This window comes from Vombatus ursinus, unplaced genomic scaffold (genome assembly GCF_900497805.2).
Source record: "Vombatus ursinus unplaced genomic scaffold, bare-nosed wombat genome assembly UNPS02009205.1, whole genome shotgun sequence".
In the NCBI taxonomy this organism is placed as follows: Eukaryota; Metazoa; Chordata; class Mammalia; order Diprotodontia; family Vombatidae; genus Vombatus; species Vombatus ursinus.
In genome coordinates, this window is record NW_020948983.1 from 17238135 (window position 1) to 17262029 (window position 23895).

The window sequence follows — 23895 nt, forward strand, 5'->3', positions numbered from 1 at the left end:
GCTGGGGCTCAGGTTTTCTCATCTGTGAAATGGAGATGATGATCCTTGTGGTTATTGGGCTCAAATGAGATAATATAAATAATAATAAATATAAATAATAAAGCATAAAGTGTTGTACACACCTGCATTGCTATTGTTATCATCATTACCATTGTTGTGGTTCTTTGTAAGAACTAAGGAATAATCTAAACCAGGGGTAGGAAACCTGTGACCTCGAGGGCACATGTGGCTCTGTAGGTCCTCAAGGGCGGCCCTTTGACTGAATCCAAACATTCGGTTCTTGCTGCCCACAGCTACTTCTAGATCTTTAACAAGCGGGGTTTCTGTGTTGAGGGATTGTATCTGTACCTGAGGCCAGGGAAAGGCTAATTTGCTTCTGACTCCCAGCCCAAGTTAAAGTGTTTGAAAATTGGAGAAAAGTCAGTTTCTTTAGCTCCAACCCAGATTAGGGGCTTATCGGTGTCCTCCTTTCTTGCCCAGTTTCAGGATGAGAGGAAGGGGAGAGGGTGGGCTGAGGTGCAGAAGCTGTTCATTGTCCTATTCAGATTTCTAAGGATTTCTTTCTTGTTCCAGGTTCTCCAAATCTAAGGACAAGGCCCCCACCACGAAGAGAATCCAGTCTGGTTGGTATTTAATTTTATTTTCCTATTCTTGCTTAAGAATCATAGAGTGTTAGATCCAGAAGGGACCTTAGAAATCATTTGAGGGGGAGGGGGGCAGCTAGACGGTGAAGTGGATAGCACACTGGCCCTGGAGTTAGGAGGACCTGAGTTCGAATCTAGTCTCAGACCAGACACTTGACACTTACTAGCTGTGTGACCCTGGACAAGTCACTTAACCCCAATTGCCTCACCCAAAAAAAATCATTTGGACCTTACCTTTCATTTTATTGAAGATGGAACTTGGGGCTCAGAGAGGTAAATTGACTATCCAAGGTCCCAAAATTAGTTAGTAGTGAAGTAGCAGAGAGACATCTAAAGTCTAGGCCTCTGACTTCAAAGAGTTGGCCAGTCAGAATCATAGACTATCTGAGTTGGATGGGACTATGTAGTCCAACTTTCTCATTTTACCAATGAGGAAACTGAGGCATGGAGAAGTTAAATGACTTTCCCAGGATCACACATCTAGTAAGTATAAAAGGCAAGATTTAAAGTCAGGTATTTCTGACTTTCTGATTGAAGACTCATCTTCCTGAGTTCAAATCTGACCTCAGACACTAACTGGGCAAGTCACTTCACCCTGTTTGCCTCAGTTTCCTCCTCTGTAAAATCAGCTGGAGAAGGAAATGGCAAACCACTCCAGTACCTTTGCCGAGAAAACCCCAAATGGGGTCACAGAGGGTTGGACATGACTGAAAAATGATCAAAAAACTACAAAAATATGTCTGACTTTAACTCCCTTACTTTATCTACCACTGTCCAGAGTCCCGTGACTCGTCTGTGATAGGGTCAGGACTAGAATGTTTGCTGGTTCTTTGTTCTCCTTCACATGGGGTAGAATTTCTGTATGTCTGCCACTCACAGAACTAGGCTGGGAGCTGGACTGTTTGTGGTGAATGGATTTTGGTTCTGTTGGTTCAGAACTCTCAAAGTCAAGGTCTCCATGTTCCTGGAAGCATTGCCGATGGTGTTGGATGTAGTAGTTAATATACCATATTCCTAAGAGGCTAGGTCATGGAGAGAGGACTCCAACACTGAAACTCTGGGGGCCTGGCTGGAGGATTTATCACTCAGAAGCCCACTATATTCTCAAGCTAAATAAAGACATCTGTAGCCACCAAGCCTGGCAGACATAAACATTTAGACTGGACATCTCAAGTGTCCCGCCGGAGTATTTACTAGGCTCTAGAAATGTGGATGGTGCATACATGGGCTTAGTTCAAAGGCCTTTGTATTTCACCCAGAAGAATGTATACCAGTAATAAAGTTAACTGTCAAGAGTGAACTGTAGGAAAAGGCCCTGGTGGCCGGGATTCCTCAGAGGCAGAGGAAATGATTAGGGACCCACATTTATGGGTAATCACCTTCCTCATCTGGCTGCCTGACTCTTAGGATACAGAAAGTGATATGGAGCAAGAAGTAAGTGTTTGACTCTGCCCCCAGAAAAGTATGAACTGCTATATCAACACACACACACACACACACACACACACACACACACACACACACACACACGCTTCCTCAGATGGACTTTCTCCCTGCTGAGCCAGACCATGAATTCCAGGGACAGCCCCAGGGGAGTGGGCAAGATATTCGGATCCTAAATCAAGAATCTTAAGGAACCTCAGAGGCCAATCTAGACTAACTTGCTATTTTACAGATGGGGAAACTGAGGCCCAAGGAGGTTAAGTGACTTAACCAAGGTCACACAAGTGACACAACATCAGAGGTGGAATTTTAATCTTGACTGAGTAGAGTTCAGAGGAGCAAACTAAAAGTTTCCCCTCTCTAGGGCAGTACTCTGGGATAAAGAACCCAGGGGGCCACTATCCCTGGGCCTTTTCCTTCGGGGAGGAAGCTGTGGGAATAGAAGAAAAATGAGAATTAAAAAAGGAACCTGAAACCGCATCTAGGCATAACTCTCATACCCAGGTAGGCTATTCGGAGTTGAAATGTATTCAAATACCAAAGTCCCTTACTGAGGGCAGCACATTTCAAAGGACCTAACATATTTATCCATGGTGAATGTATAGGTAAGCCCCCTTCAGGAAACACAACTTGTAATGGTTATGCTCACAAAGCAGAAAAATTAGGGGGTGATATTAGAGAAAGATTCACCACTTAACACTAAATAGGAAACTCATCAGGTTCACGGAAGCATTTGCTTAGAGATCCCTAACTCCTTGATGGATGGTGATGGGAGCAGGGAAACCGCATGCACAAGTCTGGGCAGTTACTGCTCATCTCAGAAAGAGAGATGCAAGTTCAGGACCAAGAAGACAAGTTAGCCTCAGGGCACCACCAAGAACAAGGGACAGGGCCAAGCCAAAACACAGCAGTAGGTTGGAGGTCAGGAAAACAGAGAAAGCAAGACAGCCATTAGGAATGAGCAGCTCTGCAGAAGCTAAGAGGGAGGGAACACGGATACGAGACACCAAGAAGGACCTCACTACCTGGAGCTCCTCAATCTCATTCCTCTTTAAAGAGTCTTGTTGAGGAAAAGAGCCAATTCACAGAACCTGAGAGTTGGAAGGGAACTCAGTGGGTACCTAATCTAACCTGTGCAGGATCCCATTAATAATAACAACAATAATAATTAGCATTTATATAGCACTTTAAGGTTTGCAAAGTGCCTCATACATCTCATTTTATTCTCACAACAATCCGGAAGGTAGATACTATTATTATCCCCACTTTACAGATGAGGAAACTGAGGCAGACAATGGGTTCAATGACTTGCTCAGGGTCACACAGCTAGTATCTGAAGCTGAATTTGAACTTGGGTCTTCCTGATTCCAAGTCCAGTACTCTATCCACTGCATCACCTAGCTGCCTCTTATAGCATTTTTGTGGTCAGTCCAGCCTTTATCCCATTCTAAAGTGACCAGCCCAAGCCATGACTATAGGAAGAGGCAGTAGGAGCACTAAGGAGGCAGATAGGTGTAGTAGTGAATAGAATGCTGGACTTGGAGTCAAGAAGACCTGAGTTCAAATCTAGCCTCAGCTACTTACCAGTTGTGTGACCCTGGGCAAGTTATTTAACCTTCCTCAGCTTCTGTTTCCTCATCTGTAAAACTGGTAAAACTTAAAGCACTTCATAAATGTTAGCTATTATTATTATTAGCTAGTTCTTATTGACTCAGGTGGAAAATGTATAGGCAGGATAAATTCAAAGTATGTATGTAGATGTGACTCAAGGAATCTAGGAAGGTTTCTCTTACTCTGCTGGGCTTGTGGGAAAGGTGGTGTTCAGCTCAAACAAGCGACTAGCCATTGTAGTGAAATGGAGTAAGCATTTATTAAGCACCCACTGTGTGCCAAGCACTGTGCTAAGCACTTTAGAAATGTGATTTCAATTGATATGTCCCATTGGGTAAAACCATAGGACCCCAGATTTAGAGCTGGAAAAAGGAACTTTGGTGCCCGTCCAGTCTAATCGCCCATTTAATTTATAAAGGAGGAAACTGAGGCCCACAGTGGTGAAATGACTGACCTAGAATCACACACAGATGGTCTTGGGCAAAGATGGGATTCAGTGTACCTTTCCCCATCCCCATCTGGCTTGCACTCTCAGCTGCATGGACTTTGCTTCTTTCTGTTCCCACTGAGAGGTGTACTGCTGAATGTTGACTTTTCCTCCTGAATCGTTTAGTCCTGACTAATTATTTTCGATTAGACTTTATTTTGGCAGCAATATTGCAATTAATTCCATACTCACCAAGCACACATGGAATGCTGGGGCAGCAGGCTTGCTGGTTCCAATTAAACCCTGAGGAATCCCTCCCATCCAAGGGTCAGAGCGGGCTAGGCTACTCTGTCCACAAAGCACGTGCATGCATGGAGCACCATTGTGCCGCTTTGGAGGGTCTGTGCTCGATCTCCTTCTTCTGTTGTTGCCACTTTCCCCATAGACATAGCTTGCCCCCTCGTGGGCATATCTTCTCACTTCCACCTATCAGTGTTGCAGAGGAAGGATGGGGTGGAGAAGGGAGTCCTGGCTGAGAATCGAGAGACTTAGGATCACAGATTTAGAGCTGGGAGAGACCTTTGAGATCCATCTAGTTCAACCCCCTCCAATTTTACAAATGAGAAAATCGAGGCCAAGAAAAATGAATTTCTTACCTGATCCCCCTGCCAGTAAATCACAGAGCTGTGATTCAAAACCTTCTTGACTCCAAATAGAGTGCTCTTTCCAGTACACCTGGTTCTTTCACTCTCATCCTATGAGACATGTCCCCACCAGTCACATGCACGTGTGCACACACACATTACTCCATTGCTATGGCAGGATCCAATCTGTAGTGAGCATTGCCCTGACCAAACCAGTCTCCTCAAAAATATGGGCTTTCTCCTCCTTCCCTCATTAGTGACCAATCCCCTCCCTGCCTTTCCCCTTCCATTTCTTAACCCTATTCTCTGCTTTCAGTCACCAACACTTGAGTGAGGCTGTCAGTCACCAAGAGAATCTTTCCTCTCCTGGGGCTGTGCATTGTCAGCCTTATCTCTACCTGGAGAATGAATGGCTTTCACCTCTCTCAAGGGAGTGTTAGGCACCAGGGCCATTGATGTCATACACGCCTTGTGTGGGTAGGACCAGTGACATCTTATTCATCAGTCTTTGGGCAAAGAGCTATCCATATAAAGAAATTTGCTTTGTAACTAGAGCTCCCCTCTTTAAGAACCGAAGCTCTTTCAAAATAAAACCATTTTTCACAGATACCTTTCTCAGGTAAATTACGCACATTTAAACTGCAAACAAGTTCTGTTTTTGTTTTTGTTTTTTATAAAGGTGATCGACTCAAGGTTATCATCATGAACATAAATGATCGTACTGGGTTACACAGTGATGCTTCTGAGTAGCTCTTGTGCTCAGCTGAGCTATTTGCCCCTGTTTAAATGGTGGAGCTGAAAACATGGGATGGGATATGACAAAAATAAAATGTTCTACACAATTGGATCTGGAGGGTACCTTAGCTCAGAAGTGTCAAATACACTGTGAATGCCACCCACAGCACAACCAAACCAGATTAACAATGAACCGGGAAATCTTTAATAAAATAAATAAAAATGCAACAAGACAAAGATAATGTTAATAAGTGATTTTCTAAGCTAGTATGTGGCCCACAGGGATCCTTATGTATGGATTAGTGCCCTCCCGCCCCCACTTTTATTTGAGTTTGACCCCACTGACTTAGATCATCTAATTCCAAATTCCATTTTCGAGGTGAGAAGATTCAAGGCCAGAGCTATTCAATGATTCATCCAGAATTACAGTGAAAAGCAACCTTACAACCCATCTAAGCCAAAACCTTCATTTCAGAGATGGGGAAACAGAATCAATTTTGTCTCCCTCCTGTGCCATCAACTGCTACTTTGGCTACCGTATTTTACACAGTTATCTGAGTCAGGGCCCAAGGTCGCTTTCTAGTCTGTCTTAGGCAACAAAGTGTATGAACTTTCTGATGGCTGTTTTTTTATTTCTGGATTCCCTACTGTGTCCTAGGTTATTCAGGCTGCTGGAAGTCTGACCTTCAGGTGCTTGGGGCATTACTGTATTGTAAATAATTATTTCTAGAGCCCAAACAAGTCGAGCATAAATTCATTTTAACAGAGGGGGTCTCCTTGACCTAGTAAACAGGTGTATCTCACGTGATGTTGTCCTAACCAGTGCTATATTACAATCAAATTAATATATTGTAAGCACATGCCTGGCATAAGCCTCCCTCCATAATGTTGCTTGTTTCCCCACCAGGCTGGGTCTGACTTATATTGTCTAATGGCCACTTCTGCCCAGCTCAGCTCCATTCACTCCGGTCACTCTCTTTGTGCCTTCCTTACTGTGTGTAGGTCTTTTTCTGTTGATTAAACTATCCCTAATCATGATGTTTCTACTCCCGTCCTTTTTGTGATACCAAGTCACAACATTATACCAGGTGTGTCTGAATTCTAAAAATCCTTTGCCAGGTGATATGACTCATGTCTAGAAGTCCTTCCATCTGAATTGAAGCCAAAATAACATGCAATCCGTCTCATCCTGTATCCAGTTGTGTGCATAAGAACAGCAGCTGAAATATGTGTCACTTAATCCTTTACAAAAGACTTTACCTACACTGCTTCAGTTTCCCCCCTCCTAATAGTCTTATGACATAGTGCACAAGGTATCCCAAAAATCTCAGTGCAATTTTAAGCTTTTAAACACACTAGAAAATGAAGACTCATGGATCAAATGACTTGCCAAGGTTAGGATAGGGACTTGAGCCTACGTCTTTCCATTCTAGGTCCTATGTTCTTTCTTCTATGCTAGATCACCTTTCTGGCACAGTGTCAGTTGTTTCACCTGTGCTGTCCCCTGGCCCTTCCAGGTTGAGTGGACTTTGATAGTGTACATCTTCCTTATTACTGTCAGAGCTCAGTAGAGAATCATAGTTGTAAGGAGAGCTGTCACTAGGAATCTGTGCTTCTAGGAAGAGGATCATCCACTGCATCTGAGAAAGGTGTCCCCAAACCAACTCTCGGTGGAGGACGGAGGAGGAGCAGCCTACCATCTGGTAGCTTCCATAATTTGATTAGTTTTGCTAACTACTTGCTCCTTTCAATTATTTCTCTGCTGCCAGAGGACTGCTACTATCAGCACCCTCTAAATCAGGCACACTGAGGCTAAAGGTCCAGTTTGCCCCATACTAATTATATTATAGCTCTGCTAGTAGTAGAAGAGGTAACTTGTGGTTCATCCTTAGCCCTCTGTGGTTGACAAGGTACTTTCCCCATGCCAGTCCTGGGAAGTAGGTAGATAAGTAACTGAGCTTTTTTCTGCGGATTGCAGGGCTTCCAGCTGCCAAAGCCACCAGAGCCCCCTTCTGTAGAGGTTGAGTACTACACCATCGCCGAGTTCCAGTCTTGCATTTCAGATGGCATCAGTTTCCGGGGTGGACAGAAGGCAGAGGTAATTGTCATCAGTGTGGCTTTGGCCCACAGCAAACCTGGGTTCCCTAATCTGTTTTTCTTCTGGGAGCAATCTTAAGATTCCATCTTAAGATACTGGTTTTCAAAGTGTTCTGACATCCCTTATTTTGATCTCACATAGATAGGTTTTCAGAACTAGATAGGACCTTTGTTATCCCAAATGGGCCAGATCCAGCCCACTGCCTGTTTCTGTATAGTCTGTGAGCTAAGAATGTTTTCCCCCCATATTTTTGAATCAAGTTTTATTGTATTTAAAAGTATAAAAACAAAAAACATTCTTAGCTTTTGCTCTCATTTTATAGAGGAGCAAACTGAGACCCAGAAAGATAAAGTCACTTTGTTCCTAGCAACAGGCTTATGGGGTCTGGTATTGTTATTCCCATTTTAGGACCTTAGGGAACTCCTCTTCAGACAACTAGACCCAGGGAGGGGAAATGACTTAGTCAAAGTCACACAGCAAAAGGGTAGCAAAACTGAGCCTAGACTAGATGTTTCCTAATTCCCAGTCCAGTGTCCTTTCCTCTGTACCAGTTACCTTATGGAATAATAGAAAGGACATTGAATTGGGAATTATGAACCCTGGGTTCTAATCCTAACTCTATTATATACAGACTTGGTGTGTGATTTCAAGTAACTTTCTCTTCCTAGACCTGGATTTTTCCCTATTCGTGAAATAAGACAAGGGTAAAATTTTTGCCTTACTTTCCTCACAATAAATTAGTTTCTTAGCACCTACTATAATACTAACAGTAGTCAGTGACACCCTCCCTCTGAAATTACTTTGCATAATATTTTGTACTTCATTATCCATGTGCATGCTCTTTTCCTCTAATAGAATATAAACTCCTTGGAGGCAAGGATTATTCAATTTGGGTCTGTTAGCATCCCCCAGCACCTACCACAGTACCTGGCACAGAGTAGGCACATTCTAAGTACTTATTGAATGAATGAATGACCAGTAACAGCCGGCATTTGTAGGGCTATTGGAAAGCCTTGTGAAGTACTTTATCATACCCAGAAACCGTGGGTGTTGCCCTGGCTCTGTCTTAGGCTCTCTTGTCTTCCCCTTTGTATTATCTCACTTGGTGATCTCATCAGCTCCCATGGGTTCAATTATCATCTACGTGCAGATAATTCCCAGATTACATGTCTAACTTCAACTTCTTTCTGAGACTAAACTTCCTTCTGGACATCTTAAATTGGAGGTCCCTTAAGCATCTCATACTCAGCATGTCCAAAACAGAAATCATTATCCTTCCTTCCCAAGCCCTCCCCTCTTGCAAACTTCCACATGACTATCCAGAGCACCGCCACCTTCCTATTCACTCAGGCTCACATCCTTGGTGGCATTCTTAATTCCTCTCTCGCACTCACTTCACATATCCCATCTGTCCAAAGTCTTGCCATTTCTACCTTCACATCATCTTTTATATATGTCCCTTTCTCTCTACATACACAGCCACAACCTTAGTTCGGGACCTCAGCACCTCTTACCTGGACTATATCAATCACCTCCTAACTGGTCTCCCCTGCCTCAAATCTATTCACACTCCAGTCCATTCTCCAAGAAGCTGCTAAGATGATTTTTCTAAATCTTAAGTGGCAGCGTCATTTCTCTGGCTCAGTGAGCTCCAGACGCTCCCAGCTATTTCCAGAATCAAATAAAAAGCCCTCTGGCATTTAAAGCTCTTCATAACCTGGCCTCTTCCTGCATTCCTAGTGGTGTTTGCATTTGACTCTCATCCATGAACTCTACCATGGTGCCATATGCTAGCTACTTGCTTCTTCCTGAATACAGCATTCCCATGGCCCAATGCTGTGCTTTGTATTGGGTGTCCCGCCTACCCCTGCCTGGGATGCTCTCCCTCCTTAGCACCACCTCTCAGCTGGCTTCCCTTTCTGGGTCCTCTTAGCTACTAGAGCCTTCTTCTTTATGGTAGCCTTTCATCTATGCCGTATGTGTGTATTTAGTATGAACTTATTTATTTTCATGTTGTCTCTTCTATTAGAATGTAAACTCCATGAAAAAAAGATCTGGGTTTTTTGTTGTTGTTGTTCTGTTTTGTTTTGTTTTTGATTTGTCTCTCCAATGCTTAACATCTTGCCTGGCCCATGGTAAGGACTTAACGCTGAAGTAGAAGGAATTTCTAGGGGTTGGAGCAGTCAGGGAAGGCTTCCTAGAATCCAGCAAATTTTTCTCTGTCCTGATCCTCCTTGACCTTTCTTTAGTATTGGACACAGTTGACCAACCCTCTTCCTAAGTACTCTCTTCTTCCTTAGCTTCTGTAACACTACTCTTCTGATTCTCCTCCTAGCTGACTTCTCCTTCCCATCTCCTTTTCTGATTCTTTAACCTTTAGCCCCCAAAAGTGTGGGTATCCCATGACACTGTCCCATAGCTCCAGCTGCCTGTTAAATATCTCCATCTAGGAGGGATGCTAGCGCCTCTAACTCAACATCTCTGAGACAAAGGTCATCATTTTCTCCCCTACATTTCCTCCTCCTCTCAACTTCTCTATTTCTTTTGAGGATGAATCCCATCTTCTCAGTGACCCAGGTTAGAAACTACAAAGTCCTCTTTGACCTTTTCCTCCCCCTCACCTCCCACATGCACTCACTTGCCAAGCCCCCTTGATTGTACCATTATTACATCTCTCAGATCTACCTCTTCCCCACTTACCTCACTACTGCCCTAGTTCAGACCCTTATCACATTTTGCCTGTAAAATTTTAATAGCCTTCTAACTAGCTTCCTTGATTCTGGTCTCCAATCCATCCTTCACACTGCTGTGAAAATAATCGTTTAAGATGAAGTTCCCTATGTTTGGCATGCTATCTCTCTCCTGCATTCATGCAAGCTCTCCCACATGCTTGAAATGTACTCTCTCCTCATCGCCAACTGTCAAAATCCTTTTACTTCCCGGCAGACAGGCTTTCCTACCCTCCTCCAGCTGCTAGTGTTTTCTACCTCTGAAATGACCTTCCATCCATTCTGTGTATATCTTATATGTACCTACTTATGTACATTTTAGCTCTCTCATTAGAATTCAAACTCTTTGAGGGTAGGGACTGCTTTTGCCTTTCATAATAAATGCTTGTTGACTGACTGGCTGACTCTTCTAGGAAGCCTTCCCCAATATCTCCCCTTCCTTTCAGCTAAAAGTCTTCTCTCTTTCCTTGAAGCACTTTGGTCCTATGATTTCTCCTTTGTCCCCATCCTTCATTCCCTTGTATTTTGCTGATCTGTGCATATAATAATTTCCCTTTAGTAGACCTTTCACAACTAGGACAGATTCCACATCCAGATATGAAAGGAAAATACAAGATAATCTTTCCTTGTCCCCAGTATCCTCATAGCTCACCAGCCTGTTCCTCCTTCTCTGTTCTCTTAGGTCATTGACAAAAACTCAGGTGGTTGGTGGTACGTGCAGATTGGAGAGAAGGAAGGCTGGGCCCCTGCATCATACATTGACAAGAGAAAAAAGCCGAATCTCAACCGGCGTACCAGTACTCTGACCCGACCCAAGGTTCCTCCCCCTGCCCCTCCCAGCAAACCCAAGGAGGCTGAGGAGGGATCATCCGGTAGCATAGAAGGTCAAGACTCCCCACTGAAGCCAAAATACGAGGAGCCAGAGTATGATATTCCCGCCTTTGGCTTTGACTCTGAGCCAGAGTTGGGAGAGGCTCCTGGAGAAGACAGCTCTGGGGAGAAACGTTCCCACCAGCCCCGGCGATCTTCTCCAGCATCTTCCCTGCAGAGGGCGAAGTTTAAGGTGGGAGAATCATCTGAGGATGTGGCCCTGGAGGAGGAGACCATCTATGAAAATGAGGGATTCCAACCCTATGTGGAGGAGGCCAAGGAATCTAGTGGTGAGAATGACTCCCCTAGGGGTTCCATGCTTTCGCTCAACAGGAGAAGCTCACCCAAATCCAATTCCCCCAAATCATCCTTCATAAAATTTAAGGCAGAAAAAAATGTTCAGCCAGAGCTGGGGAAAAACCACTCCACTGCCTCTTTCTCTTCTTCAGTGACCATCAATACTACCTGCTCCTCCTCTTCATCCTCTTCCTCCTCCTCCTTATCCAAGAATGGAGACATGAAACCCAGGTCAGCCTCAGATGCTGGGTTACGGAGCCCTCCCAAGGGTAGTGTGAAAGAGATTGCTGATCTGAAAGCCGGGCAGACCTTGTGCTCCAGAACTAAGCCATCAGTCCGACCCAAACCCTTCCTAAGTAAAGGAGACTCCCAGAGCCAAGAGAAAATGGACATCAGCAGCCTCCGGCGTCAACTTAGGCCCACAGGACAGCTCCGAGGTGGTCTCAAGGGTTCAAAGAGTGAAGACTCTGAAACACTTCCGCAGACAGCATCCCAGGGACCTGAAGAGGGGTCTAGGAGAGGTTCTGCTGACTTCATCACTCCTCCCACCCACGCTCACCCTTCCCCCAACAACTGGACCAAGAAAGATCAAGAAAAGGAGGTTCAGGGCTCCTCCTATATAACTTCCGATGCCTACCAGAAGGTCCAAGACTCGGAGATCAGCTTCCCTGCTGGTGTGGAGGTGGAAGTCTTAGAAAAGCAGGAGAGTGGCTGGTGGTATGTAAGGTTTGGAGAACTAGAGGGCTGGGCCCCTTCCCACTATCTAGTCCTTGGAGAAAATGAACAGTTAGAATCTTCCACAAAGGATTTGGATTTTACTTCTACCAAGAGTAAGAGGAATGAAGGTAAATCAGATAGCCTGGAAAAGATTGAGAAGAGGGTTCAAGCGCTGAACACTGTTAACCAAAGTAAGAGAGTCACACCACCCATCCCATCCAAGCCACCTGGAGGTTTCTCCAAGACCTCCGGACTAAGCAATGGACCAGTCAAGATGAGGAACGGTGTGAGGCAGGTAACTGTAAGACCGCAATCAGTGTTTGTGTCCCCACCCCCCAAGGAGAACAACCTCTCCTGTGCCCTACGGAGGAATGAGTCCCTCACCGCCACAGATGGCCTCCGCTCTGTCCGGCGGAATTCGTCCTTCAGCACTGCTCGTACAGCAGCTGGGGATGCCAAGGGCAGGTTGGTAGAGAGGGCAGGAAGTGAGGGCTCTGAGTCATCGCTGCTGTCCACCCAACGAAATGGGATCCCTGTGTCCACTGTCCGGCCAAAACCCATTGAGAAGTCTCAGTTCATACACAATAACCTCAAAGATGTATATGTCTCCATTGCAGACTATGAGGGGGATGAAGAGACTGCAGGATTCCAGGAGGGGGTGTCCATGGAGGTGCTGGAGAGGAATCCAAATGGGTGGTGGTACTGTCAGATCCTAGACAGCATGAAGCCCTTCAAGGGATGGGTGCCTTCCAACTATCTAGAAAAAAAGAACTAGCCATGTGCAGGGAACTTCTCTGGGCTGTAATTTTGCTTGCTTCAGCTGTCTCCTGGTAAGAGAACCAAGATGAAACCAAAAAACAAAAACAAAAAAGCAAAAAAAAAAGGAAGAAATAATTTTAAAATGGGGAAACAAAACCAAGAGTGATGGGTGACCAGAAAGCTGTTCTTCAAATTTGTGCACCATGGCTAAATGGAAGGGTGTTTGCGGACCCAAATGGAGGGTAAATGGTTCATAATACTTAGAAAAGAGGTGAGGAAGAGAGTGGGAGAATCAGGGGTAGGGGTAAAGGTGATTGATATCCAAAGGTCAATTTGGATTGGGGTAGGGAAAGGAGAAAAGAAAAGAAAAGGGAACTTGTACTTGTATGATGTCACTGATGGGCTATGTGTGATTGGAGCCCCCTTAGTGGAAGCAAGGCTTTGAAGGAAAACATGACTGGCCTTTGGTCAATAACTTGGATAGGGTGGAGGGGAACTCCACGCCGGCCTCTCCCAGCATGACACCCAGTCCTCCCTCATACGCTGGCCATAGCTACCACCTGATTATGGAACACCACTGGCATCTCACCACCAAAAGCACCCCTGGTAAAAGATGATTTTATTTTGGGGGTATAGGTTGTATCTCTTCATCCCTCACAAAAGAGCTTTCAAGGATGAATTTAACCTTCCGGGCAGCTTTGTTTAAGGGAAAGAAAAAAAAAAGATTATAGGGCAGGGTAGAGTCTAGAGGCTTTGGAGGTTGGAGAAATTTTGCATCTAAGCCCAGTACAGGACAGAAACCCCAGTATCTGTCTGTTGTCCTTGGCCAACTCTGGAGTTGGGGTTTCTAGACTTCTTGCTTCCTTTGGCAAACCCAAGGAAGAGGTTTACAGTGTATTCTGTTTAAAGGAAAATGTTCCCTTCAGTCCTGCGTAGTGATGCTACTCCCTCTCTTTTTACAATCATTGCCTCTTCTCCCCAGCCCTCAAGAAGAGAACCAGTCCCTCATTCTACCAGGCTGTGGGTTCTCTGTTGATGAAGGCAATATCATTGCAGCATTAGTGTTTACAAAGAAAGAAAAGGCTAAACCATCAGTTCGAAATCTGCATAAGCATCATTTGTATTTTAGTAGTGGTACAGGGTACTCTGTGTGTGTGTGTTCATGTGCACATCTCTGGTCACTGTTTTGCTCTGTGTTTAGGGCTTTGATTTTTATTATATTTGATGGATTTGTTTGGGGGGTGGGGTAGGATAGGAAAGGGGGGAGGGTCATTGTTTTTCTAAAAAGGGATTGGGGTGAATAGGGTTGGGGGTTTTGTCCTTTTTTTCTCCCCTGATAAGCCAAAATATTTCCCCTTTTGGTTTCCACTTGAGTCTGAAATGTGTGGACAACAAGACAGCCCAGGTTTTGTTGGGGAATATTGGGACTGAAAGAACCCACAGCTGTGGAGTGACACTAACCAGGAAAGTTGCCCATCTCTTCACCTCTGTTCCCAATGCCACACAAGAGGGAGGAGAGAATTGGAGCTGATTAAAGAAGCCAGAGTCTGAAATCAAGAGGGGGTGGTTGCACCTCAGCTAGACCCCCATGGATTCTTGGGTCCAAAATGGGGCCAGGAGCAACTTCTGCTTTGTAAAAAACTCTTTCATTTTGAGCTGTATAAAGCAAAGGCGATGATTCCTCCCCTCTGTCGCTAAATATTAGGGGTCAACGATTTGAATCACATTCACAAACTAAGGGCTGTGGTTTATGTGTGTGTTCCTGGATGGATGGGAAGAATTGGCGCACTGGACCTTCAGCCCTTCCACCCCACCCTGGAGGGTGTGTCTGTTGCCTCAAACACTCTCTAGGGCTTTGATGATGTTGGTGCTTTCAGAAGCTGGAGAAGTAACTTCTTGGGAGCTGAACTTCTCTATCCACACAGCTTGCAGTTGGATGTGTAAAAGGCAGAGAGTGGGAGAGAAACACGAGAACCAAGTCCATGTTGGTCGTGAGTTGACTTTGGGGTACATTTTAAATTCGATGGGATGGTTCAGAGGAAAGGGGCCCAGTAGCCACAACTGGCTCCCTGTGAAGAGGAGTGGCCTTTGCAGATTTCCACATGTGCCTTCGACTTCCAGTGGCTCAGACTTTATGCTGCCTAGGGAAGCTTGGGGGAGAGTTGGTGTTTTTCACAAAGAAGGAAAGGCCCTCCTGCCACTTCCCTATTGCCTACCTTATCTCCTCACCCACATCCTCTTCCTCTCTAAATAACTTTTACACACAATATGTTATGTCCCAGGGGCCTAAATGAGAACACATCAGTCATCTCTGTGCTTCTGGAAACCAAAGGGCCCTCTTCCCACCCTCTCCTCCGGCACTGCCTGGGGAGCTGCGCATGCGCGGCCCTTACTCTTCCATACACTGACGTGTGGCAGCTATTGAGATCTGCCCAAATTTCGTCAAAGGGCCGTTGTGAGATTTCTTTGTTTTTGTGAGGTTTGTTTTTTTTTTTTAATTAGAAATGCTATATTCTTCTGCTGGACAGTGTTAAATAGAGCAATACATAGAGTTATCTGCTAGATTGCAGTACTAATGGTAGCGGGTTAGTTACTGGTCGTGTTATGATTTATTTGAACAATAATGATGAAGAAGTGGTTCATTATTTTTTAATTAATGCACTTTAAGAGTGGAAAGGAAAGAAACATGCAGAGAGCTGAGTGCATTACTTAAAGGTGCAGTATATGCTTTCCTCATTTTTAAACAGCACATATTTATTAAAAGAAAAAAGTAATTTATGATTATTTAAAATAAAATTTTAAAATTATAATGACCGTTGGGTTAAAGAAGTTTCTACACAGCTGCCCCTCCCTTGCCCCTCAATGCCAGGGCATACCCCACTTCCCCCATTTCTGCACTGAGCCAATACAATCTTGAGGGCGTTAAATCAGGTCAGGTCCTTTCCAGAAAAGTATGGCATATCTCTGACCAAACGAAAGCATCTCAGATGGGCTGGACTAGGATTTCTACCAGGAAGTCCAAGCCCTCCCTGCCCTCACTTGCGTGCTTTGGGACCATCCTCAGCTGTCTCTGTTCTGGTCTCTATTTTCCACTGGCACTTGTCTTGACAATTACTGAGTGCCTCGACTGTCACCCTCTACCCAACCCTTCCCAGTCCTGACACTCTTAAGTCATGAATCCCAGAGCTGGAAAGGACTTAGCAATGATCAGGGTCAACTCCCTCTTTTTATACATGTGGAAACTGAATCCCAAAGAAGGGATGTGACTTGCCCAGGGTCATATGAGGAGCTAGGACTGACGCCCAGGGCTGATGACTCCCAATCCAATACTCTTTCTACTTGACCATAAGTGATAGTTTGCCAGGGTCCCACCTTGCTTATATTGTGACATCTTTACCCCCTTCAACTTGAACACACCAGGGCAGGTTGGAAGTTGATCATTGGTGGTAAGCCATGATAGCTTAAAAAAAAAGTAGGCAAATGCCACCATTGGATGACAACCTACCAGTCTAGAGAGTGAACAGAAATTGCCATGTCCTCCTTGTTCCCCCTTTCTACCACTGCCCTCATTTCCCTTGTCCGTAAGGACCAACCAAGATACCGCCTAGTCCCTAGAGAGGAGCTAAGATGAAGGAAGGAGCTGGAGGTTTCATTACTTGAAATTGAAGACAGGTAGGTATGAGGATCCCAGTCCTCCTTGGGCATGCCCATACCAGCTCTGCCAGGTCAGCCAGACTCAGCCCAAGTCCTTTCACTCCCAGGACCCAGGGCAATTACTAAGCAACCTGTTCTGCGAGAGCAGAGGGCACCCTCTGGTGGCAGAAGAAAGTGATAGCCCCTCACTGTCAAATTCTCCCACCTCCCTTCCCCCAACTAAAAAAAAAAAATTTTAATCATATCGTAATCCAACCCTAGTTTTCCATTCGATCAATTGAAAATGTGAAAGGCTGTTGTATTGCTGTATACTGCAACTTTAATAATGATGAGCACTTCTGAGGTCGTTATTGACATCTATATAATGCCTGAAAAGCTTCACTTGACCGTTTGTTTTTCTTTCATTTTAAAGTTATTTTCTTTTTTTTTTCTTTAAGAGAAGAAACAAAAATAACTTCTTCTCTGATTCTCATACGATGTCCAGCTTCAGGGGAAAGGTTCTCCAGGTCTCTGGGATCCTCTGCTCTGATCTAGTGAAGGCTTGTTCTTATGAACTGGCCCTTTGAATTTTAAAATGGACACACCCTCACACCCCCAAGCACCCCTAGCAGGGAATGCCATTCCTCCTGGGGAGTGACTTTAGGGAATATTTTCACCCAAGGCCCTTCCATGTTCAGGCTTCTTAGTTTCAGACAGCCCTAGGGCAAAAGGGTGATAGCCCAAATCTGGCTCCAAAGAATTTCCTCCTGTCCTAACTTTCAGTCCTGACGAAGGCATTATATAATTGTTTAATCACTTTCAGACTTCTGTGCTGTGTATTTTACTGTAATCTATATCCATTTGCTTTCCTCTGCAAAACATGTTACTGCTTATATCACCTAAGGAGAAACACAAGGGAATTTGGGTAAAGCCTTCATTATTTTCATATTACTAGTATTTGCAAAGTAGACATAGTGCTATTTAAATTTAGATTTTGGTTGGTAGCTTTTTTTTAAGAAAAGATAAAATTATTCTTACTTTCCTGTGTTTATATTTTACTAATATTTTATTCCTCTTAGGTTACTCTTCCTACCCCCTTTCCCTTTTCCCCCATACTTTGCATTCTCAATTGAAAAGAAAAAATAATCTGAGGAGAGAGAGGGTAAGTGCAATATTGAGGTGGGAAACACCAGGCCTTGTCTAGGATCTTGGGGTAGTCTTGCTGCCATTTGAGAGCAGACAGAGCTGAAAAGGACCAGGCTTAAGGCCCCAAATGGGTGTACTGTTGGCTGGTTTTAGATACTCTTTTCCTCCTCCCCTCACCCACACCCCACATCCCAGTAAAGAAAAAAGGAAGGTGTCCACCATTTTGAAATAAACTACAGGCCAAAATAGTTGCAAAGTCAGTGAATTGAGAATGGGTAGAATAGGGCTTGGAAATGACTAGGATGCCCCAAGATGCTGGCTCCACGAACAGAAGCCCTTTGGAGCATGCAAGGCAGATATAGCTAGATAGGCAGCTGATGGGGTACTATTTTGGTCACTTTGGCCTAACTAATCAGGAAGACTATTTGCTTTAAGTAAATGGAGTGTCCTGAAAGGTTAGCTAGAATATCACCTTCCACACAGCCCTCTCTCAGATCCCAAGAGCCTGTAATACCTAGGCCGCCAGCAGTAGTATAAAAGGGACTTCTCTTTCCCCCCCACCCCACTCCCCATTTTCCTTTTTAAACTAAGTAACCTCAGTTCAGCTCATGGGCAGGAACCGTAAGAGCAACAAAGTCCTCTCCTTGGTACTTTTGATAAGCCTGAGTGCCATTCTAAGGAGGCTGTGAGGCCAAAATGAGACACTGATTGATGTTGACCAGAGCACCCACAGCGCGACCCAGCGCTGGCTCACCCTTCATGTGTTCATCTCAGCTGGAATCCTGCTGCTTGGCCCTGGAGTTCTTCTGGTGTAGAGGGAGTTTCTGAGAGACCTTTGAAAGCCTCCCTGGACCAGTCTGGGTCTTCCTGGAATTCTAGTCTATGAAGAGGAGGCTGCAGCTCCTCCTCAGGTGTTCTGTGTGTGGACAACTTGCATTCCACAGGTAGAAACCAGACCACTGCAGCTGAGATTCCTTCTTTTAATTCCAGGGCAGCACTGGGGTGGGCAAGATTGACAGGGTGAAGGTTCTTCTGAGGTTCCATGGATTGGTTCTTTGTGATCCGGGATCACAGTGGCCTTTTTGAGTTGCTGGTCAATCCATTCTTATTCAGTACTGTACTGTTACTCCAACTCCTCAGTCTTCTCTGTTTGGTGATACACACACATACACACACACACACACACATATATATGCATACATATATACATGTGTATAAAAATATATTTGTGTATATATTATATGTGTGTATATATATAAAATCTTTGGTAAACTCAATACAGGGATCTTTGGAGAGGGAGTTGTCCACAATGCTAAAAAATTACATTCCCTCATTTTTTGGAGGGTCATGTGTACATGTGTATGTGTGTGTGATGTGTGTGTATGTATGTGAGTGTGAGCGTACATGTGTCTGTATGCATTGAGTCTAAGAGAATGGGGGGGGAAGGTCTATTCTAGGTCAGTAATTTTCCCACTTGAATTAAATAATATGGAGTTGGGGGAAAAAAAAACATTACCAAGATGTCTCCATGGAAGGCCAACAGTGTCGGGCGGGTCCCACAGGGCTCTTGTGTATTGAGTCCATACACTATTCACATAGGTGATTCTGGCTGGAGAGTGCAATGTGTCTTTTTTTTTTTGTAATTATTTTATTAATTATTTGGTTGAAGACTTCACACTGGTGTTAGCAGACCTGCCTAGAGCAACCCAAGTCACCCCATCTGTATGGAGCCCCCTGTTCTTTATCGGCTCAGTGAAGGTATAGAGCGGGAGTGGGAAAGAGGAGTAACACCCTAATCTGCTTAGGGCCATATCATTTTTTGTTTGTTTGTTTGAGAATCCCTGTTCTGTGGTGAATTTCTACTACAGGTCAAATTCCAAATGTCTATGTAGCACCAAATCCCTACCTGGTGAAAGGATTTTCAAATTAGGGCCTTGCTTAAGTCTCTTCTTTAGCTTTTTGGTCTGGGCCAATGACCATTAACCTTAATGATCCAGTTTCATTCCCATCCCTGTTTCCCTTAGGAAATAGAAGCTAAGTGTTATTTCCCCCAATTGGTCCAGTCCCTGTTCTGGTTATTGGATGATGCTGGCAATATCATTGATAGAGGATGAGTATTTCCATTCCAGAGAAGGTCTAAAAGAGCATGTTGGTAGGAAGAGAGAGTCATGTCTGACTGAGATGATGGTGTGCATGTTTGAGGTAGCTGAGAGCATATACCCATTGCTAAGGAATTTCTTGGTAGGGTTACGCTTTGGGCACAAGAGAGAAAGAAGAGGAGGAGGGTGAAGGAGGAGAAAACAGGGTTTCAAGAAAGGATGAAAGAAGAAGTCAATTCAGTGTGTTTCAGGAAGGTTTTTTTTTTTTTAAGTAGGTAGGAAGGTAGTTAAATGATTTGATACAGAGGGGACCAAAATAGGTTGGAAAAGTCCTAATGACTGGCCATCTACAGGCAATTTCTAAATTAAGAGGACAGAATTAGGTAGATCTCATAGGGAGGCAGATTTTTTTTTATTAAATATTGCCCAGTAAGTACTGGGTTCAACATGACTGCAAATGTTTAAATACTTATATTGTAGAGGGAATTCTTTCATGGGATGAGCTGTTGAACTTAGTGACCCCCAAGGGCCCTACCACCATTCTGAGATTTAATAATCTGTATAGAGACTTCAGGTCCCTGCTTAGTTCTGGTGCTGAGATGTCTTCCTGGAAACTTAAGGTCAAGCTTTGTGAAAGGCTACTGCCTTTGAACCATTTACTGAGCACCTGCTTTTTCCAGGACTTTGCCAACAGCAGGTTCTCAATGAATGCTCTTTGACTAACTTAGTCAGAGAGAAAATGGCTCAAAGGTGCCACAGGAGAAGCAGTAAACCCAAAGGCTTGAGATAAAGAAATGCAGACTGATGCCCATCAGGGATTTGGCCAAACCATGCCACGTGCTCCTCCAGTGTCGGCCTTGGAGGTGTTTCACAATGGTTGTCCAGAGGTTTGGATTGGTCCCGCCAAGTAGACTCTGAGGGCAGTATCACATGCCATCTCTATTTCTTTAGCCTTGGGACTTGTGTGAACTCCTTACCTGAGTTTGTGTAGCTCAGAATAATCAGCCCATTATCCAGGACCCAAGGACATACCACTTGTCTTCCCTGGGCAACCTGATCCAGATATTCCAGCTTTTTTCTTAACCAGTAACCATGATAAGTATTGTTCAACGGGCCTATCATCCTCAGTCTAAGACCTCAGGATCTAGAGACTATCCACCCAGTAGATCTGAGATAAGGGCACAGCTGAGCTAAGAACTTACACTCATTGCTCAGGAGATCATTCATCCTTCAGTGGTTACTCCTGATGGCTCTAGCCATGATGACCTCCAGTTTCTCTTTAGTGACCCTAAGCATATAAGATTGGTATTCATGGTGGAGAACAATGTGTTTCAGGTCAAATACAGCTGTATCATTGGTTTGGGGATTCATGGGCCATTTGGAGTGTCCCCTGTCCACCTGGTGACCTAGATGTCAACCACTGGGTCCATCAGCATTATGGATGTTTAATTACTACAGGGAAGAAAAAAACAGCAGATTCACTGTGTTCCCATTGGCATTCCTATTCTCAAAGCTTATTAAATTAAAATTAAAGCCCTTTGCTTGGATCAGAGGTCTTGGGACATTAAATCAATGGGCTTGGCTGCCCACTGTGAAATGCAAGACTCAGAAAATCAAACATAAATAGCTCATACTTTAATTTCCTAATAACCAGGCCCATCACTCTTAGCTAAATGAACTTTGGGAATAGACATGTAAGCAGAAACACAATTCATGAATATGTTGCTCATTCTTCCCTGCAGTAAATCTTTTAATTGTGTCTAAATGGGATATTGAAATCCTGGTCTCATTACTGGTTTCAGCAAAAGTCTGCTTTAAAGTTTTATCCATGGAGTACTAAAGAAGATAGAAATTTCTAGACCTGGGGAAAGGGAGCAATTAGGCCATGAGTTTGTCAGGTATATTTCATCCAGGATCATACAGAATTCTTTCTGGCCTCCCTCCTTCCCTTCTCTTGAGTTCAGGGCAGGTTCCATGGGTAAGAACTACTGGGTTGAAACCCCAGTGCTTTGTCTCCCACCTCAGCAGAGGATACTTGAAAATAGGAACCATCATGTGTCATCTCTGAGCTTTAGTGATTTCTTCAACCAATGGTGGTGCTATGTGATTCCCATGTTTGTAATATGGCTGAGATATTTTTAAATGTTGTCTTCATCAAGATGCAGCACCTTTGGGAAAGGAACTTTTTTCCATTTCCAAAGGGCCCTGCCCCAAGCCCCATACCCTCAGCCACCCACTTCCTAGATACTTTGTGTATATTCACTCTGATGGGGCTTATTGGTCTGCAGAAAAGATGTTTCATCTTGGGATGCTTGTCAACTGTAAGGTTTGGTTTGTGATTAATTTTTTTTTTGTATTTTGTTTACATTGCATCTTATACTGCCCTCAAAACCAAATAAAGTTTTTGACCTTTTTAATTGAGCACACATCGCCTCTTAATTTCCCCCTCCAGATACCTGCAAAATGAAGCAAAAAGAGCTTCTGTTATGAGCCTGCTGGTGAAACCATGAACATGCTCTCCCCAGTTACTGTCTTTGTGGAAAGCAACCAGCCCAGTCAGGGATGGGTGCCCTGATGGGTGCAGTGTTGAGGGTAACTGAGAGATCAACAGAGAACCCCTTAAGTTCCCACCATTAGTGACTGGCATTAATAGAGCTAGCATGTCAAAGTATTCAAAGCACTTACATAGGTTATTTCATCGGAGCCTCATAATTACTAGGAGATAGGTTCTATGATTCCCATTTTACAGAAGAGGAAACTGAGGCTCAGAGTGGTGAAATAATTTGTCCGTGATCACATATCAGGGCAAGAGTTGAATGCAAGTCTTCATGATTCTAAATTTCACACTGTATCCCAGCAGTAGGACATATTGCCTCTCAAGGTATCTATTTCCCCTTCCCTGCTTCAGTATTGATTAGGATGATACCAATAGCTCAAATTAAATGTATAGGTACAAATATGATCTCACTTTATCTGCAAGGCAGAGTAGGGATTTTATCATCTCCATTTAGTGATGAGGAAGAAATGCAATGACCTTGCCAAAACAGAACATCTGGCAGCAGTGGAGGGTCTCCTGATTCCCAAGTCCAATGTTCTTCTATCACACCATATTGCTCAAGCTTTCTCTGGTGTTTGAAGATCAAAGAATCTTTGAAGCAAAGACCTCCTGGTTTAAGACTCTCCAAAGTACCCTTGCTTCTCAACAACAAACTGTCAATTCTCCATTATGAAATTATTGGAACAGAGACTGAGTGACCCCTTGTCCAGAATGCTGTAAAGGGCATTCCTAAACGGAATGGGAGAAGGGATTAGACAGCCTATAATTTCCCTTCCCAACCTTGAGATTCTTTGAGGATCTAACAGGTGGTCAGGTGTCTCATTCTGAACCTTCATTATGGAAACACAGCGGAAGAGACAGAATGTGAATGTGTCCTGAGCCCAGCACTCCATCGCTAACAGTCACGTCCTAATAATTAGAATTATCTGAAAGGAGAATGGGCTACCTTGGGAGGTCGTGGATTGCTTATCACTTGAGGTCTTCAAGCAAAGGCTTGATGACTACTTATTGGGGACATTGTAGGGAGGATTCTTGTCAAGCCAGAGCCAAAGATGGCCTGACATCCCTTCCAACACAGAATCTGTGATTTCACTGCAGTTCCCACTTCAGTGGGAGGATGATGAGAATTGAACTGGGGGGGGGGGTTAGCAATTACGAAGATCAGAGATTGAATCTGGGGAGGGAAATTAAGACTTGAAGAGTTACAAAACGATAACTCGGAGAGAAGTTGAAAGATGGAGATGAGGGTGAGTAGGCTACATTGAACTGAAGGAGGACTCACGCAGAAGGACCTGAGGAAAAAGTCTTAAGAAGGAGAAGGAAGTTAGTAAGACATTACAAGAAAAGGCCACAAAGGGAGAAGGTGCTACCAAGGTTAGGACAGTGATAATTCCAGGCCTCAAAATCCCCACAAGCAATGTGCCACAGTTTTTTGTTAGTGAGAATAGCAAAAGAGCAAAAATTTGGGAATCCTACTTATAGAAAG

The 23895-nt window shown here is 44.1% G+C and overlaps 1 protein-coding gene across 3 annotated transcripts in view; it reads left to right on the plus strand.

Moving 5' to 3' along the window:
• Positions 1-14212, plus strand: part of SH3PXD2A (SH3 and PX domains 2A) — a 331263-nt gene extending 317051 nt beyond the window's left edge. For all 3 annotated transcript variants that reach the window (XM_027851933.1, XM_027851932.1, XM_027851934.1), the window contains 3 exons: positions 574-623; positions 7483-7602; positions 11014-14212. In XM_027851933.1, coding sequence (XP_027707734.1) covers positions 574-623; positions 7483-7602; positions 11014-12990 — 2147 coding nt within the window. In that variant the 3' untranslated portion in view covers positions 12991-14212. The remainder of the gene's footprint in view (positions 1-573; positions 624-7482; positions 7603-11013) is intronic.
• Positions 14213-23895: the final 9683 nt, after the last annotated feature.